The 17,497-nt window shown below is 41.6% G+C and overlaps 1 protein-coding gene across 6 annotated transcripts in view; it reads right to left on the bottom strand.

The window, feature by feature from the left end:
- Positions 1–7,831: 7,831 nt before the first annotated feature.
- The window catches only part of CC2D2B (coiled-coil and C2 domain containing 2B), a 93,703-nt gene continuing 84,037 nt past the window's right edge, over positions 7,832–17,497 (bottom strand). For 4 of the 6 annotated variants that reach the window (XM_019445211.2, XM_019445213.2, XM_019445212.2 and 1 more), the window contains 3 exons: positions 14,827–14,885; positions 12,977–13,154; positions 7,833–10,662 (listed from right to left, as the gene is read on the bottom strand). In XM_019445211.2, the coding sequence (XP_019300756.2) occupies positions 10,474–10,662; positions 12,977–13,154; positions 14,827–14,885 (426 nt within the window). In that variant the 3' untranslated portion in view covers positions 7,833–10,473. Of the gene's footprint in view, positions 10,663–12,976; positions 13,155–14,697; positions 14,764–14,826; positions 14,886–17,497 lie in introns of those variants that run through there. The other 2 variants (XM_019445214.2, XM_019445215.2) reach the window with 2 other exon arrangements.

Here is a 17,497-nt window from a genome sequence, read left to right as displayed (position 1 = left end):
CTCGCGATACAGCCGGGTCACGCCGAGCCGTCCAATCGGCGGCCGGGCCGGGTCCAGGTGCAGCGTCTGGCTGCGGCTCGGAGGCCCCAACCGGGACCCGGCGGCGTCTACCCCCGCCGGCCCGGCGCGACCCGGTGCGACCCGGTGCTTGGAGCTGCCCGGCAGCTCCACCACCACCACCTACCGTGAGGCCCGCCCGAGCGGCGGGCAGAAGTCGGAGGAAGGCGCCGAAGAAATTACAAAGTTCATCCTCGTTCCGGTAGTCAATCTGGTCATGCCACTCACCTGCTAAGAACCTTCGATGGCTCCCGATGCCCGCGGAGGAAAGTTCCGAAGCTTCAGCTTGGTGTTTTAAAACTCATTGCAATGTGGATTCAAATCTGTTTTATCTCACAACATAACAGCCCCGTTATACATCCTAGGATCTGCTCAGTGGCATTACCAATCCCCCCTGTAAATGTTTTTGGCCGTTGCCGAAGCACCTAAAGCGTTTTCTCTGTGAGATTCTGCTGTCTCTTTAAGTTCCACCTCAAGACCCACTCCTTCCAGAAACCTAATTGACCTTCCCCCCTCATTTCCTTTGCTTTAGAGATTCCCAACAGCTTTGAATAAAGTTGAGCTTACCTTTAGTAACCTAGTTTGTCAGATTGAAAATGGACGTAAATAATCATCTATGGTCTTAAATCCGGAAACTACAAAACTGTGGAAACACTCCAAAACCAAGTAAAGTGATGTGGGACCTGAAATATGATTCGCAGAAATCTAATCAATTGTGTTTTAACCTTTTTGGTAGACTATCACAACAGAAGTGCATGGTCAACCCAGGACAGTGATGCGCACTTTTCTGAGAATGCAGAGCAACCTCTTTTAATATTAAAAAATAAATCATGGAAGCTTCCCCCTTTTACTTTGAATTCTTTGTCCCCAAAGATGCATGATAAAGAGATACTATAAAGTGATGAATATATGTTATATAAATCAGTTTTACTTATCACACTGACGTCTTGATAAATTTGAAGAACAGCCGCAGATATGTATATGAACCATGTGAGACCATGCTCATGCCCAGAAGAGAGCTACAGGAAGTAATGGCAAGACAAGGAAAACCCAGAAGCAGAGATGGGCAGAACCCAGCCCAGCGCAGCATTGTCCAGGGAGAGGCTGCCCCAGCCTATCTCAGTTGCAGGGTTTCCCTAAAGAGGAGAGGAACACATCAGGCTAAGAGCTCCATCCCATTTATAATGCTGTTTAAATAGTTCCTACCTCCTCAGGTTCTAATTCATGTGCACTAAGCAACTTTATGACAATAATTTGGCATCCCAGTAACTTAAATGTGCAGGGTCTATTTAAGAACCTTTTCAGAAAAATAGGTCACAGACTGTAAATCATCAGTGTAATAAGTAGGTTGTCTCTCGTGGTTTCTACTTTAAGGATGTTATTCACTGGGAGGTATTTGTTCACAAACAGTTTTCATATTTTCTGGATTTGCCTCCTATGATGAAAGGACCTTAACGTTCATGCATTTTATAGATTTGTGTGCATGAGTGTGTTTGTCTATATATACATATATAACTTAGATTATAACTCCCTAAAGTTGTAAATTCAGGCTTATTACGATTTCTTCATTAATTCCTTTGGGGCAAGCTGGACACAATTAGGTATGTACTTAATTCCGAAATAAAGTCTGGTTTTCATACATACAGTTTATTTTCTAAAGGGGAAAGAGAAACACAGTAAGTGAGCAACAACAAAACACCACGTGGTGACAAGTTCTGTGAAGAAAAAGAAATAGAAATAGAGACTAGAAAGTGACAGTGACTGGACATCGTTTTTTGATAAGGTGAGGTGTGCAAAGGCCTGAGGGAAGCAAGGGAACGTGCGGGTATCTGGTGGCTGAGGGTTGCAGGCAAAGGGAACAGCAAATTCAAAGGCCCTAAGGAGAAGGCACGTTTGGAATGAACATGGAGGTCCTTGTATGCTTGGAGTGAAGAAATAGGAAAGACTTGGAAGTCTTGGAAGCAGCAGCCAGGAATGGTATGAAAGGATGGAAGTAAAAAAAAAAAAAAAAAAAAGAGGCAGAACTTCTACAGAGTGAGCAGAGTGAGGAAATTTGCAAAGGGTCCAGCCTGCCTGCTGCCTAAGGCACAAAGTGGATTATGCAAAGATGAGGATAGGACCAGATTCTCTGCAATGCTTTTATAACTCAGGAACTTTAGGCAGTAAAAGGCCACTGATGTTAAATTGTTTAATTTTTTTTTTTTTAAAGAATGCATGCAAAAGGTAAAACATTCAAACAGAAGACTGTATGGAGGGACTAGCAAATCTCCCTCTCTCCCCTAATCTCAGTTCTTCCTAGAGGCAACATTAACTCTATTTTTTTGTGTACCCTTCCAGAAATAGCCAAGTACTTCTAACCATGCATATACATAATGCATGCTCCATTTTGTGCACACATCATCACACTTTATGCCCTCTGTTGTGTACCTACCTAGCTTTGTCACACAATATATTCTGGTGAACATTCAATAATAGAACATCCAGGATTCCTTTCAGTGGCTACATTGGATTCCACTGACACAAAGGACTGGACGCCCGAAGACTTGGGCTGTTTCCTGGTTCTTGATTTATTGCTCCCTAGTGGAGTGCTGGTAATTTGTCTCCTCTGAGACTCATGTTCCTATCTATAAAGTGAACTTCTCTCTCTCTCAAAAATAGATAAACTTTAAAAAATGTTTAAAACAGGTTCCTGGGTGGCTCAGTATGTTGAATGTCTGACTTCGGCTCAGGTGGTGATCTCACAGTTCCTGAGTTCTAGCCCTACATGAGGCTCTCTGCTATCAGTGTGGAGCCCACTCGGATCCTCTGTCCCCCTCTCTCTCTCTTTCTCTCTCTCTCTTCCTCTCTCAAAAATAAATATAGTGAACTAGACGATGACTGAGATTGCTTCTGACTTTAACATTTTAGGTTCTTTGTTCTTGCTACACACGTGTGACAGTCTTCTGTAGGGAAAGAGGCCCAACACTCTTTATAGAGCTCTGATCATTGTCCAGTGTTAAAGGTTTTATTTTTTTTTAATGTTTATTTTTGAGAGAGAGAGAGAGAGAGAGAGAGCGCGCACGAGTGGGGAAGGGGCACGAAAGAGAGGAAGACAGAATCTGAAGCAGGCTCCAGGCTCTGGGCTGTCAGCACAGAGCCCGACACAGGGCTCGAACTCATGAACCGTGAGATCATGACCGGAGTCAAAGTCGGACACTTAACCAGCTGAGCCGCCCAGGTGTCCCAGTTTGAAAGGTTTTAAATTGAAAATGTATCCTGGCAATTCGTGTATGTACACCAATTAAGAAGTCCAATATTTCTAAAAGGCATATAATGGAGAGCAACCATTCCCTGTAGCACTCCCTCCCCACTCCCAAGTCCTACTCCAAAAGGTAACCACTTTGATCTCTTTTAGCTATTTCTCACGGTGTTTGCTATCATCTTTCAAAATGGCATGTTTATATTATGATTTCAATTTGTCATTTTAAAATACATTTATATACTGTCCTGGCTAATGAAAAATTAGATGGTCTGTATTACCTTTCACACACACATTTCCCCCTTCCTTCATCTCCCCAATATATAATTTTAACACATTTTTGGTTACATCCATTTTCAGTTGTTTTCAATTGTCATGACTACACTTTGTTCACTGTGCAGCCACATGGTGTCCTATAATTATACTTTCCTTTTTGTTTTCCTAGATGCTTTTTCTTTGCTTTCTTCAAGTCTGTGTCTTAAGTTTTCTACATCCTCCAATAGCTCTGTAAAATGTCTCCATTCAGCTTTCGAAACAGTCAAGCCTATCAGATAATCTATTGGTTTTATCTTTCCACTCTTGATTGATTCCCCTGGATCCATCTAATGCTGACACTCTAGCTCCAATATTGATGGATTCTCTCTAGAGCTGATGGCTGCCTATCCTGGGTTAGATTCCTATTCCCAGGATCACGTGTCTTTCTTTTCTTTGACTCACATATCCCAACAGCTTTCTGAGAAAGGGTGTCTGGGAGGCAAATCTTTGAGACCTGGTATATCTGAAAGTATCCTTACTCTCCCCTCATCCTTGGTTGTTTGACTAGATATGAAATTCTAACCCGGAAATCACTTCCCCTCACAATTTTGAATTCATGCTCTAGTTAATGCCTTCTGGCCCTCTCATTTCTGCCAAGGGGATTGGAGGCTACATGGAGGAGCAGCCTGGAAGGCTGTCTTCACCATAGTGAACACACTTTCACACGATCTCTCTATTCTCAGTAGAACCCCCTCTCCTTCCCCACAGTTCAACCTCTTTAGAAGATAAGCTTTCAGACTTCTAGTGGTGGTAAGTAGAGTTGCCTGGCTACAAAGGATGAGGAAGGGGATATTTTGGTATAGCCATTCCTTTTAAAGACTTTTAACTGAGCCCGCTATTTTTAACTCACCTCGTATCTCTACCCTTACCTCCATCTTTAAAGTGTCGCAGGTCCTGAGTTTTCTGAGGTTCTTTGTTGACTTTGAAAAGTCCCAACATCCCTGAATCTATAGGCATTTCATTTTCAGCTTCCTGTGGTCTGGTAAATTGGTTATTATGCGTCTATCTCCTTTCTAGTTTCTTAGCTTTTATTCACTTGTGTGGTCCACTTGAGCGGGAGTAGAGTAAATTGTGTTCAGTCTACTACATTTAACTTGAAGTTGAATGAATTATTTCCAGTAGAAGTCTTACACTTTGTTCTTTGCTTGTTTTGATACTTCAGAAGTATGTTTCATAACTGCAGTTCTGTTGGTTACCCCCAAAATATGTCTTGGGTTGGTCTACTACTATATTAGTTTCCTTGGGCTGCCATAACAAATTATCACAAACCGAGTGGCTCAAAACAACAAAAGTTCATTCTCTCATTGTTCTGGAAGCCAGAAGTCTCAAATAAAGTTGTCAGTATGCTCCTCTGAAGGCTCTAGGGAAGAATCCTTCCTTGCCTCTTCCTAGCTTATGGTGGCTCCTGGCAAACCTTGGTGTTCCCTGGCTTATGTCATTCCAATCTCTGCCTTCCTCTTCACAGCACCCCCTCCTCTGTGTCTGTGTCCTCTTCTCTTCTTGAAAGGATAGTAATCATTGGATTTAGGGCCCACCCTAATCCAGTATGACCTCGTCTTAACTAACTATATCTGTAAAGACTCTATTTCCAAATAAGATTACATTCTAAGTTTCTGGAGAGACAAAAATTTTTTTTGAAGGGAGGAGCTGTTCAAGTCAGTACAGCTTATTTGTGTCCATTCTCGACATCCTAGCCCAAGGTACCATCATTTCTTACTTGGACTTGTACGATAATTTCTTAATGAGTTGTATTACCACTAGTTCTATCCTCTAAAGTATTCACCCCCTAGCAGTTGGAGTGGTCATAAAAAGGTAAATCACACCTGTTATAAACATGGCATGGAAGAGTTCCTTGACTACGTTTCCAAAGTGTTTTAGCATAATGCAGAATGTTAAAGAGAGTTGTCAAGGCTATTTTTAAAAATAGGGCACAGAATATGTAGACATTTATAATCTCTAATCAACAAGGAGGTATTCCAAATTTGAAAATGCTATATGGCAATGTTCCATTTCCAGGTAAGATGGTTGTGACAGTTAAATTTTATGTGTCAACTTGCCCAGACATTTGAACAAACATTATTCTGAATGTGTCTGTGAGGGTATTTTTGGATGAGATGCACATCTGAATCAGTAGACTGGGTAAAGCATATTGCCCTCCTGTTTGAATAAAAATGTTTTTATTCACAACCTTACACTAACCCACTTGCCAACCCTCTAGACACAAATTGGGTGTCCTACAATTCAATTCAGTTCTGACACTGTCTACCTGGAGTAGTGCCATATCCTACAAATGCTCAGTACCAGAAGACTGTCCCCACTTTAGACATGAATCACAAGTTTTGGGGCTTTCAGACTTCTGACTGATTGGGTATAAATGAAGAGTTCTGTGACTCCCTCCTCAGGTTTGGTAATTTTTTAGGACAGCTCACAGGACTCAGGAAATGACTTTACTATTACAGGTTTATTATAAATGATACACTATGGAGGAGGAGATAGAGTAGGGTAACGTATGGGCAAGGGGTTGGAGCTTCTATACCTGCTCTGTGCATGCTGCCCTCCCAGCATCTCAGTGTGTTCATCATCCCAGAAACTCTCTGAACCCCGTTGTTTAGGGCTTTTATGAAGGTTGCATTATGTAGGCATGACTGATCAAACCATTGACCATTGGCGATTACCCCAATCTCTAGCCCCTCTTCCTTCCGTGGAGGTCAGGGAATAGGGCTGATAGTTCCAACCCCCTAATCACATGGTTGGTTCCAACCTACATCCAGAAGCTATCTAAGGGTCCACCAAGAGTCACATCATTAGTATAAACTCAGGTATGCTTGAAAGAGCTTCTTATAAATATTAGAAGATACTCTTCTTATCCCTATCATTCAAGAAATTCCAAGGGTTTTAGAAGGTCTTTCATCAGGAACTTGGGACAAAGACCAAATGCATGTCTATTATATCACAATAGCATACATTCCTAATGTGGGTGGCCCCCATTTAATCAACTAAAGTTCTGAATAAAACACAAAGGCTGACCCTCCTATGAGTGAGAGAGAGAATTCCTTCTGCCTTAATGCTTTGAGCTGGCACATAGGCCTTTTTTTGGCCTTCAGACAAACTGAAACACTGGAGTTTTGTGGGTCTCGAACCTGCTGGCTTTCAGACTAGAACTTACACCATTTTTTTCTCCTGTGCTCCATGATATCTTGCTGACTGTAGATCTTGGGACTTCTCAGTCTCCATAATCGCATAAGTCAATTCTTTATAATAAATCTTTCTTCCTTTCTCCCTCCCTCCCTCCCTTCCTTCCTTCCTTTCTTTCTATTTAAATACACAAATATAGGGGCACCTGGGTGGCTCAGTCGGTTAAGCGTCCGACTTCGGCTCAGGTCATGATCTCAAGGTTTGTGAGTTGGAGCCTCGTGCCAGGCTCTGTGCTGACAGCTCGGCCTGGAGTGTGCTTCGGATTCTGTGTCTCCCTCTCTCTGCCCCTCCCCCACTTGTGCGCGCGCGCTCTCTCAAAAATAAAATGTAAAATATATAAATAAATACACAAATATATGAAAACTATACACATAATATATAAATCTCATTTTATATATATGTGTGTGTATATAGGCATATATATAAAGGAGGAAGTGTAAAGAAATCTATATGGTGGTGATAGTTCTACAATGCACTTAAAGTAGTAAAATGTAGAAGCAGATTTTTAAGTAGACTGTGCAAAGTTAAGTATGTATAGTACAATCCCCAGAGAACTCTTTAAAAAATATACAGCAAAAAAATTAACATATACGTTAAAATAAAATACTGAGAAATGTTCAAATAACCTACTAAAGTAGAAAAGAAAAACAGTGGAACAAAAACAGAAAGGAAAAATGGTAGACCTAAATCCAAACATAAACAATGACATTAAATGTAATGGTCTATGCCAATTAAAAAAAGAGACTGTCAGAAGGTATTTAAAAAATAAACCACTGTATGCTATCTATAAAAAACTCACTCCAAATATAATTATACAGGTACATTAAAAATAAAAAGATGAGGGGCACCTGGGTGGCTCAGTTGGTTAAGTGTCCGACTTCCGCTCAAGTCATGATCTTGCAGTTTGCGAGTTCGAGCCCCTCTTTGGGCTCTGTGCTGACAGCTCAGAGCCTGGAGCCTGCTTCAGATTCTGTGTCTTCCTCTCTCCCTGCCCCTCCTCCACTCACACTGTCTCTTTCTCTCTCTCAAAAATAAACATTAAAAAAAATTTTTTAATATAAAAAAATAAAATGATGTATTTTTAAGTTAAAAATAGAACTACCCAGGGAGCCTGGGTGGCTCAGTTGGTTAAACCTCCAACTTTGGGTCAGGTCATGATTTTGCAGTTTGTGGTTTTGAGTCCCTCGTTGGGCTCTGGGCTGACAGCTCAGAGCCTGGAGCCTGCTTCAGATTCTGTGTCTCCCTCTCTGCTCCCACCCTCTCAAAAATAAATAAATATTTAAAAACAAAAAACTACCCTACAATCCAGCAACCACACTATTGGGTATTTACCCAAAGAATACAAAAATACAAATTCAAAGGGATACATGCACCCTGATGTTTATAGCAGCATTACTTATAATGGGCATGATATGAGAGCAGCTCAAGTTTCCATTGATTGATGAATGGATAAAGAAGATATGATATATATATATGCAATGGAATATTTATTATTCAGCCATAAAAAAAGAATGAAATCTTGCCCTTTGCAACTACACGGATGGAGCTAGACAGTATATTGCCAAGTGGAATAGGCCCGTCAGACAAAGACAAGTATCATATGATTTCACTCATATGTGGAATTGAAGAAACAAAACAAATGAGCAATTCGGAGAGAGAGAGAGAGACGAACCAAGAAACAGGTTCTTAACTATAGTGAACAAACTGATGGTTAGCAGGAGGGAGGTGGGTGCAGGAATGGGTTAAATAGGTGATAGGGATTAAGGACTGCACTTGACATGATGAGCAACAGGTGATATATGGAAGGGTTGAATCACTATATTGTACACCTGAAACTAATAATAAAGTACTGTATGTTAACTAACTGGAATTAAAATAAAAATTTAAAAATAAATCATGTTATTTTTAAAATAGACAAATGAAAAAATGGTTCATTACACAGTTTCAAAATTTTAGGGAAAAAATTTTAGTTGAGAAATCCATACACCTGCAAAAAAAAACCATATGATACAGAAGGGTTCTCTATGCTTGCCTATGAACACTTTCTACCTAACTTAAGTGGCCTATCAATTTGAAAACCATAAATGACTAACAAAATAGTTATGTAAATATTGAAGGTGCCACAGAAATGAACTGCGTGAGTTCAGTATTTTTTTGTCAACATTGTCTTTCCATAGACATCATTTACTGCTACCCCAATCAATATGGTTGACTTGCTAATAACAAAACTTCATAGAACATTCAAATAAGAACAAAAATTCTGATCAGCTAGGGGATACACACATTTAGGTTTTAACCTTGGAGAAAAAGCGTTCTCTTCAGCCACATCTCTACTATTTTACTTAGGTAGTCACAAGTTTCGTCCAAGACTAACATCACTGCACATAAATGAGGTCTTCCCTGGCACCTGCCCATGCAGGTGCATTGCAGGACAGAAATCAGACTGAGGAGTCCCTGGGGATGTATTTGGGGGATCTCTGCTTGTGAGAGTGACCCAAGAAACTCCAGCTTGTGGGAAAGGTGAATTTTCTTTCTTCTGTTTTAACCTCATACAAAAAAAGCTTTCATCAACCTTTGGAAATCTGTACCTTTGGTTTTTTTTTTTTTTAGAGTAAGTAATTATGCAACATTTAAGTAAACTGTATAAATACTTTTCTCAGTGAAGCACAGAACAACCAAATAGAAGAAAATACAGCGCTTCTGACTTAGATCCCTGTCCACTCTCTCTCAAGGCTCCTCGGATCTAGACAGGCCTCCTTGGAGTCACTGCTGGGAAAGGAAAGCAGCAGAAAAGTGCCAGAGGCAAAATGGCGGACTCCTCACTAAGGAGAAAAGGAGCCCTGAGATTTGGTAAGACCATTTTCTCCCTTTCTCACAGAATCGGGAAAGCATGTTAGACAGAGCTTCTTGGGAAGCGCTTCCAAATACTAGGAGCTGAAAGAACTTCAAGTCAGTAGCATGCCAAGTGAAAACTTTTAGGAGGCCCCAGAAGCTGACCTCAGCCCTCAGCCCCACCTGGCAGATTTTTCTTTTACTCTTAACCAGTGAAATAATCTTTGGAGAGGCAATGACCTGGAGTTTGTACTTGAATATCTTCTACCTGGAATTGCATCAGAACCCGCATCAAAAGTACCAGCCTCACTTTGGTAATGACAACATTCTATAAGGCGGGGTTTTCACTCTTAACAGGTCATCAGAATGATCTAGGGAGCTTGTTTAAAATAATGTGGGTTCTGGAGCTCCACTCCCAAAGGTTCCCATTCAGTAGGTCTTAGGGGGATGTGGGAATTTGCATTTTCAACAATGCTCTCCAGGTGATTCCGTTGAGCTGGTGTGAGGCCTACGATTTGAGTAATACTGGCTTAAAAGGTAGGGGCCAGAATTGCTTCTTTCCCATGATAAGGCCCACTGTAGACAGTGACCAGAGGCCACCCGACTGACTGAAATGTTTTCCTTGAAGAGGTCGGGAGGTCATCTAGACTCATTCTCAAAGGTTCAGGGAGTGGGTCTCCCTGGTGCCTAACTCTATAAGAGAACCAAAAATCGGGCTCACATTTGGCTGGATTTGAGGATAAGTAGCAAAATCTAAAGTACCAGAAAAGTCTTGATTGCTTTGGGCGAGGGGCCCATAGCCTATATATATTTTTTTCCTTTTTCCTTCTTCCTTTTCACTCATGTCGAGCTAAGGAAGCCAAGTAGACCCACACAGATAATACGTTGTTTGGGTATGGGTGAATGTATACAGCTAGAGCAAATTCTGTCTGGGGAAATTCAGAAGAGTGAATTCCAGTTTGATACACAGCATCAATAATTGACTGCACATCAGTGTATGGCATCTGGATAGGAAATCCTGTGACCTAGACAAAAGACAGAATAACATGTAAACCCATGCTACAGGCATGTAGGCAATCAGGAATTACTGTATGCAAAAATATTACAGAAGCCTCAAAAAATGGTAGTCACAAAGTAATTTTCTAGGTGCTTACAATTGATGTGGGAAACAAAGGCAGAAGAAAATGGTAGATAGAATTAAATTTCCTTATAACCTGCAGCCCATTGACAAACACTTGAGGCTGGAGGAGTAAAATGTTTCTCCAGGAACTCCCTGCTATCTTACTGTTAATGCTTTGCTAGAGGGAAAAACAACCTTAGCTTGACAATAGCTAGGCCTCCAGTATCTCGTGAGTCTTCTTTAGCATATGAAAATCTCACTGGAAACTTCCCCTGGACTCTACCTCCCCCACTCCAGAGTATATAACCAGTCTCTCCTCCTGCTCCCGGGGCAGCTCTTTCTGCCCACCGGTCCTGTCCTCATGCTTTAAAAAATAACCTTTTTGCACCAAAGGCATCTTCAAGAATTCTTTCTTGGCCGTTGCCTCTGGACCCCACAGACCCCACTATCACCCCCAATACTTCATCAACCGTGTTCCAGGAACAGTACTAAATGCTTCACATACATATTTAATCCTCAAATAACCTTATGAGGTAGGTTCTACTATAATTCCCACTTTCCAGAGAGAGAGGAACAAAGCCAGATACCACAGCCCTCACACTTAACACTCCAAATACGTGCACCCTTTCTAGAATAGCAAACTGCCAATGGGAATATTACTTGGTCCTACAAATGAGTTATTTAAGTGAGCATTATGGAAGAATTTATTTAACACTGATTCAATTTATATTTATTAAGTGACAACTGTGTGACAGGATTAAAGGATTATGGTACATGGTCCTATGTAAAATTATCTATTTAATAAGACGCAGATAACAATCAGAAACCTCTTTCAAGCCTTAGATTGCTTACTTCAGGAGGCTTTTCTTGATCCTTAAATCTGTTCATGTGTTCTTCCTATGTGGTTGCAATAGGATGCTGTCCTTCCCTAACTTACTTAGTAAACTAGACTGCAATTACATGTTTTCTGGTCTGTCTCATTAGCCTGTAGTTTCTGTGAATGCACAAGATTGTATCTGTCTTGTTTACTGTCATAACCCCAGTGCCTAACACAAGGCCTCTCACATGTAATACAAATAATAATAAACATCTGCTGAACACTTGCTAAGTGCTGGGTGCTGTGGTAAGTAGCAGCTCATTTAATCCTCACCAGAACCACAAACCAGATCAACTATTTTTACCCCTGTTTATCTTGCCCAGTGGGGTGGAAAGTATAAAGGAGTTAGGTAACTTGGTCAAAACTAGTGATAAATGGTTGAACCGGGGTTTGAATCCAAACCACAAGATTAAGCTCAAGTTTATGATTATGTGTTACTAAGTAGATAATTTTACAAAGAAAGTACACGTTTTAAACCTTGGCTTATATTAACCTTGGCTTATATTGCTTTGCTTATCTGTTTACCACTAATTCTGTTTTTTTAATGCAAATAAAAGCAACTTCCTCTCTATTCATTAACAAATAGCACCCACAGATCCCTCTTTGACAGCTTAAGTACTTAACTCCAGACAGATTCCTTCTTTTCTTCTCTCAGAGGGTTTCCCTAGAAAATGTCTAGTCTACGAGATGGTAAGGGGAAAGAATCTCACTCTTGGGAGGCTGGGGCTTTCAAAAACCCATTGGATCAATTCACAGGGAAGAGTCAGTGACAGGATGTCAAGAGCTGGTGGTAGGTAGGGGAAAAACAATATACCAAATGCCCACCATGTCTGTTTACAAACTTGTTGAGTTTGAGATACCTTTTAACCAACCAAGACGATGACAAATGTGTTGGCAAATATATAAGAAAGGAGGCCAGGAAAGAAGACCAGGCTGGATACAGAAATTTGGGAGTATTTTGCATGTGAAAGGTATCAAAGCTTGCCTGGAGTCCTCTTGCCCAGAACCAAGGACAGAGAATCTAGTCTATTACTACCATCCAGAGATCATTTTTCAATTTCTTATTTACAGGTGACTTTCTTTTGTTCATCTCTTTTTCCAAACTTTGTGGCTATATAACATAAAACATATCAAGAAAATGTCATGCAGTGTGGTCATGGTAATAGTTGTTCAGTCTATTTGAAATTGCTTAGTCTACAAATAAATGCATTTTAATGCCTTATCATCTGTTGTCTAGGATCAAGATAAAAAAGCATTTCAGGGATATTGAAGATTACTATTCCCTAGCAATTAACAACATAGATACAACAAATGTCACTAATGCACTAAATCATACACGTACCCAATAAAATTGGAGTAGTCTTTCAAATTCACCCTCTTCTTCAGATAAAACAAAGCTTCCAGTGCCAAGTTCTAGCTTAGGAAGGATTTTTTGCAAAATATAAGTACATTGTCGATTCCAGCGTGTTGGCTGTTTAGGTCGCCATTCCATCATTTTACATTTCAGAGTCCTCTCAATCCTAAAGTAAAAATGCAAAGGTTATTTTACGACAAATTACAATTCATGTAATAAACGTGATAAGAGTGTTGTCACTTTACTCAAGTGCAAGAATATCTTTTTTTATTTTATTTAGGATGAACCAGACCTTCATGGCTAAGGATATCTACCATCATTCACATTAATCAAGTTGGGGAGAAGCAGGCACTTGCTTGGCTTGGGAAAGCAAGAAGCTTCCCAGGAGAGCCAACAGTTGGATCTCAAAGGCACATCTCTTTTCTGGTTACCTGTGTGTAGACAGCTGCCTACTGGGTGTGATGTGACAACGTCTACTGTCTGATCACTGGACTGACATCCCCATTCTCCAGGGCCCTCCTCTGTCATAAAATATTGTGTTTCCAAGAAACTGCATTTATGAAAGTTCAGATATCTGGTCTGGGTGATGTCAGCAGGGATGGATTTATTAGATTAGTTAATACAGCAAGCATGGTTGGAAGGAAATGAGGCACAGACTGATAAGTATGATGATCAGTTTCCCCCGCTAGAATGTACACTCCATAAAGGCAGAGATTTGTGCCTTTGTATTCAGCCCCTACAACAGTGCCTGCTGGTAGATTATTCCAGGGACAGTGTACATTGGTTGACGGGGCCCCCTTGAGAAGCCTCATCTTTACACAGAATCACTGTGTGCTTAAAAACAAAAAGCCACTGGGAATTTCCTCCTGGCTGAGTCTGTAGTGTGACTGAGTAGTTTTGGAGTTTGCAGAGTCCCAGAAGCGGCTAAGCATCAGAACTACTTGTAGGGCTTTATCAACATATTTCACCTTCAGGTATTGATTCAACAGGTCTGGTCTGGGATCCTGGCATCTATTTTTTAAAATAGTTCTAGAAGTGATTCTGATGAAAACCAGAAGTTGGAATCATTTCTCTACTGCATTGCTTCCTTTTTTTGTTAAGAACTGGGGAAGAAGGAAGGAAATAAGAGGTGGGAGTTGTGTACTAGTGAGAGAAGGGAGTGGCAATATTATTTGTTATGTTTTGTTTTGATTAGTTGGTAGGGGCTTATATGGCAGCCTGCTATGTCAGCATGAGTCACTGGAGACAGTAAGATCTAGAAGCTTCTGACACATTTGGAGTAGGAGCAAGCCCTGCTGTAAAGTTTGTGACTTTGACAAACTTGTTCAGCTTGACTGAACAACTCCTTGGGACGTGTGTGTGTGTGTGTGTGTGTGTGTGTGTGTGTGTGTGTGTTTGGGGGAAGGGGGGAGTGCCGATGAGGGACAATATTGATGTTTCTACCACCCAACTTGGATGTTTTTTCCATACTCCAAGTGGTGGGCCATTTACCTTCATTTCCTTTCAAGAAGTATTAGTTACTGCATTATTGTTACCATAACTTCAACAGGTGTCTGTGTTGAGAACTTCCCAGAAGTAGACCTACAATATTTTCCAGAGGCAACCACTTTTTAAGTTAGATGGTCTTTTGTAAGGAGTGTCCTGGAATGGCAGAGGGACTGCTTTTTGATGCACAGACCAAAAGTCAATGACTCAGTGGAAGACACTACCATAACCTCCATCTCTTGCTTCTAATGCTGAATCTAATAGGTATTTTGAGAGCCTGGGTTGGAGAACTGAAAGGAGCAAGAGATTAGGGAGAAAACGTAGTAATCGTAATATATAAATAAAGGTCATACCTGTTCTTTAGATCTTCTATCATGCTTTTATTAGTGTCACAATAAATTATTTCCTCAGGCTGAAACATACAGACAACTGAAAGTTATAAAAGATTCTAGGGAGACCACTTTGACATCACAGTCACCCCTGGAGTGCTAATTATAACGAGGGGAACCCAAACCACTTTCATGTGGCAAAAGCACTCCACCACAGAAGCACAAAGGTAAAACACAGATCACAGTGTTTCCTTTGATTTTAGTATTACTTCACCAGAGCGCGGGATGAGGAGTGGATTTACAAGGTATTTTTCCTGGGTAAGACAGGTCTGCTGGCCACATTCATTTATTCAAACAAACATTTGACATGCTTATTGGTTATACCAGAAAATCTTTGGCACCTGCACTAGTCTCATCCACTTATTAACTGTGGCCTTGGTGAAGTCACTTAACTTCTCCGAGTCTCCGATACCACATCTTTAAGAGAGGGACAATAATAGTACTTACTTCCCTAGGGTCTTGTGAAGATTTTGATATAAAGTAATATATGCAAAGCCTGGCACATATCGTTCAATAAAATCAGGTATTATTACTACTACTCTTTCATTTTTTGAAAAAATTTTTGAAAGGAAGAGAGAGAGAGAGAGGGCATGAGCAGGAGAGAGGGGCAGAGGCAGAGAGAGAGAGAGAGAGAGAGAGAGAGAGAGAGAGAGAATGAATCCCAAGCAGGCTCCACACTCAGTGCAGAGCTCCACACAGGACTCAATCCCATGACCCTGGGATCATGACCTGAGCCAAACCAAGAGTCAGACGCGCAACCGACTGAACCAAATCAGGCTCCCTACTACTCTTTTAACATGGTTTGTTATCTTCCTTCTTTGGTTGAATATCCTTTTCTTCCAGCTGGCAGGAGCCAGGTCTTTGTGTGCATGTCCCTCCCTGCAGGGCTCACATGGACAAGACAGAGGGGCTGGGCTTGGGCATTTTTATTTTGAGCATTCCTGAACTGAGAAATAGAGGTAGCTGTAGAGATAGGGACATGGGCGGAAGGAGGCTTGTGCAATAAGAGGGCAACAGTTTTCAGACCTCTAGGGGCTAGAATATTTCAAGAGTGATTGAGAAGATTCAGTCTGTCAGGTGATGATCTAAGCCAGTGGTTCCAGAAGTGTGGCCCCTGGACCAGCAACCTCACACCTGGGAACTTGTTAGAGATACAAATTCTCAGCCCCCATGTGGTACCCGCTGAATTAGAAACTCACAGGGCAAGGCCCAGCAATCTGCCAGGGTTCTGATGCCACCATGGATAGATTAGACAACAGTCCCAGGCACAGGGAGTTTCCCCACAACAGATTCCTCCAGGAGAGGGGAGACACTGGAGAAAGGAAACTATGAACTCCAACGTCATGCTGCAGGGCCACCAGCTGTCCCAGACAGCACAGGTAAGCTGAATGCCTTTATTGCTGCCACCAACCACTGTGTAACCCTCCAAGGCCCTCACTCTCCTCCCCGGCCCCTCCCTCCGTCAGGTAACTAGTGGATTAGTTATGCCACCTTCAGGCCTGAAAAAGAGGCCTGCCTGGGTTAACGTTAACTCGATAAGTTTATGAGGTGTTAGTCCACTTGCTTTCTTTGGCAAAGGCCCTTTCTTTCAGGGAATTCATATCTTTTAAAACTTCAAGAGGATCTCCCTGTTAACTTCATCTCTGAGTACCCACATGCTCATCTTACACACTCAAATTTGTGTTCACAATTGTGACAAAAAACAAGTGTTCACCACAGATAGTGGTTTATTTTGGGATGTGTGTTGCAAGACAGAAGATTGAGGGCCATTAATCCACAAGAAAGAATAGAGATACAAGTCAAATGCAATACTGGGTTTTATATTTATAGATTCGACATGACAAAATGTTTTGTTTCCATACTTGGGCAGAGTGGCTTTTAAAAACTACAATTTTGATCACGGCAGCCCTTGCCTTAGTGATGTTAGCTTCTGACTGTCCTGAGGACAGGCGCCCATGTCCTTACCAGGACTTTGCTCACCCCTGAGCCTGTCTTGCTCACTCCCTGGCCGCAGCCAAGCTGGCCTTTTAGGCCGCAGCCAAGCTGGCCTTTTAGGTCCTCGACAGACACCTGCCTGCACCTGCTGGTCGTCATGCCTGCTGTGTCCTCTCCTCTGCCAGGACTATTCTCTACTCCGACCTTCCTCCAGGCCAGCTCCTGCTCACCTTCCTCACTCTGCTGGTCACTGCTTTTTACCCAGGAAGGCCCAGGAGCTGTCCTTCCCCTCAGGCCCTCTGCTGCACGCTCCCAAAAGCACACTCATTTCTTCTGTGATCGCATTTACCACTCTGTCCTGCAATTGCCTGCTCCCTTCTCTTTCCTCCTTGAGAACACAAGTCCTGGCAATACTGAGACACATGTTTTCCTTGTGGTACTGATGCCTCACAAAGCGCAGGCACACAAGCAACATTTCACTGAAGCCCTAATAGAATGATTAACAGTAAACAAAAAACCCTCATCTCTAAATATGTCACCTCGCTGCAGGAGGTGGCAATACATCAGTTGCAACTTTGGGATGGGAAAAGCAAGGCATGGCCTATGGATGCTGAAAATGTTGTTTGCTCTAGAGAGATAACTACACTTCCCCTTCTTTAAAATGACTTTACAACAGGAAATACGTATACATATATACGCA

This window comes from Panthera pardus, unplaced genomic scaffold (assembly GCF_024362965.1).
Source record: "Panthera pardus isolate Hobbes unplaced genomic scaffold, ASM2436296v1 HiC_scaffold_22, whole genome shotgun sequence".
NCBI classification, from domain to species: Eukaryota; Metazoa; Chordata; class Mammalia; order Carnivora; family Felidae; genus Panthera; species Panthera pardus.
Note: the sequence above shows the minus strand (reverse complement) of the source record. Positions and strands in the feature narration are given on the sequence as shown.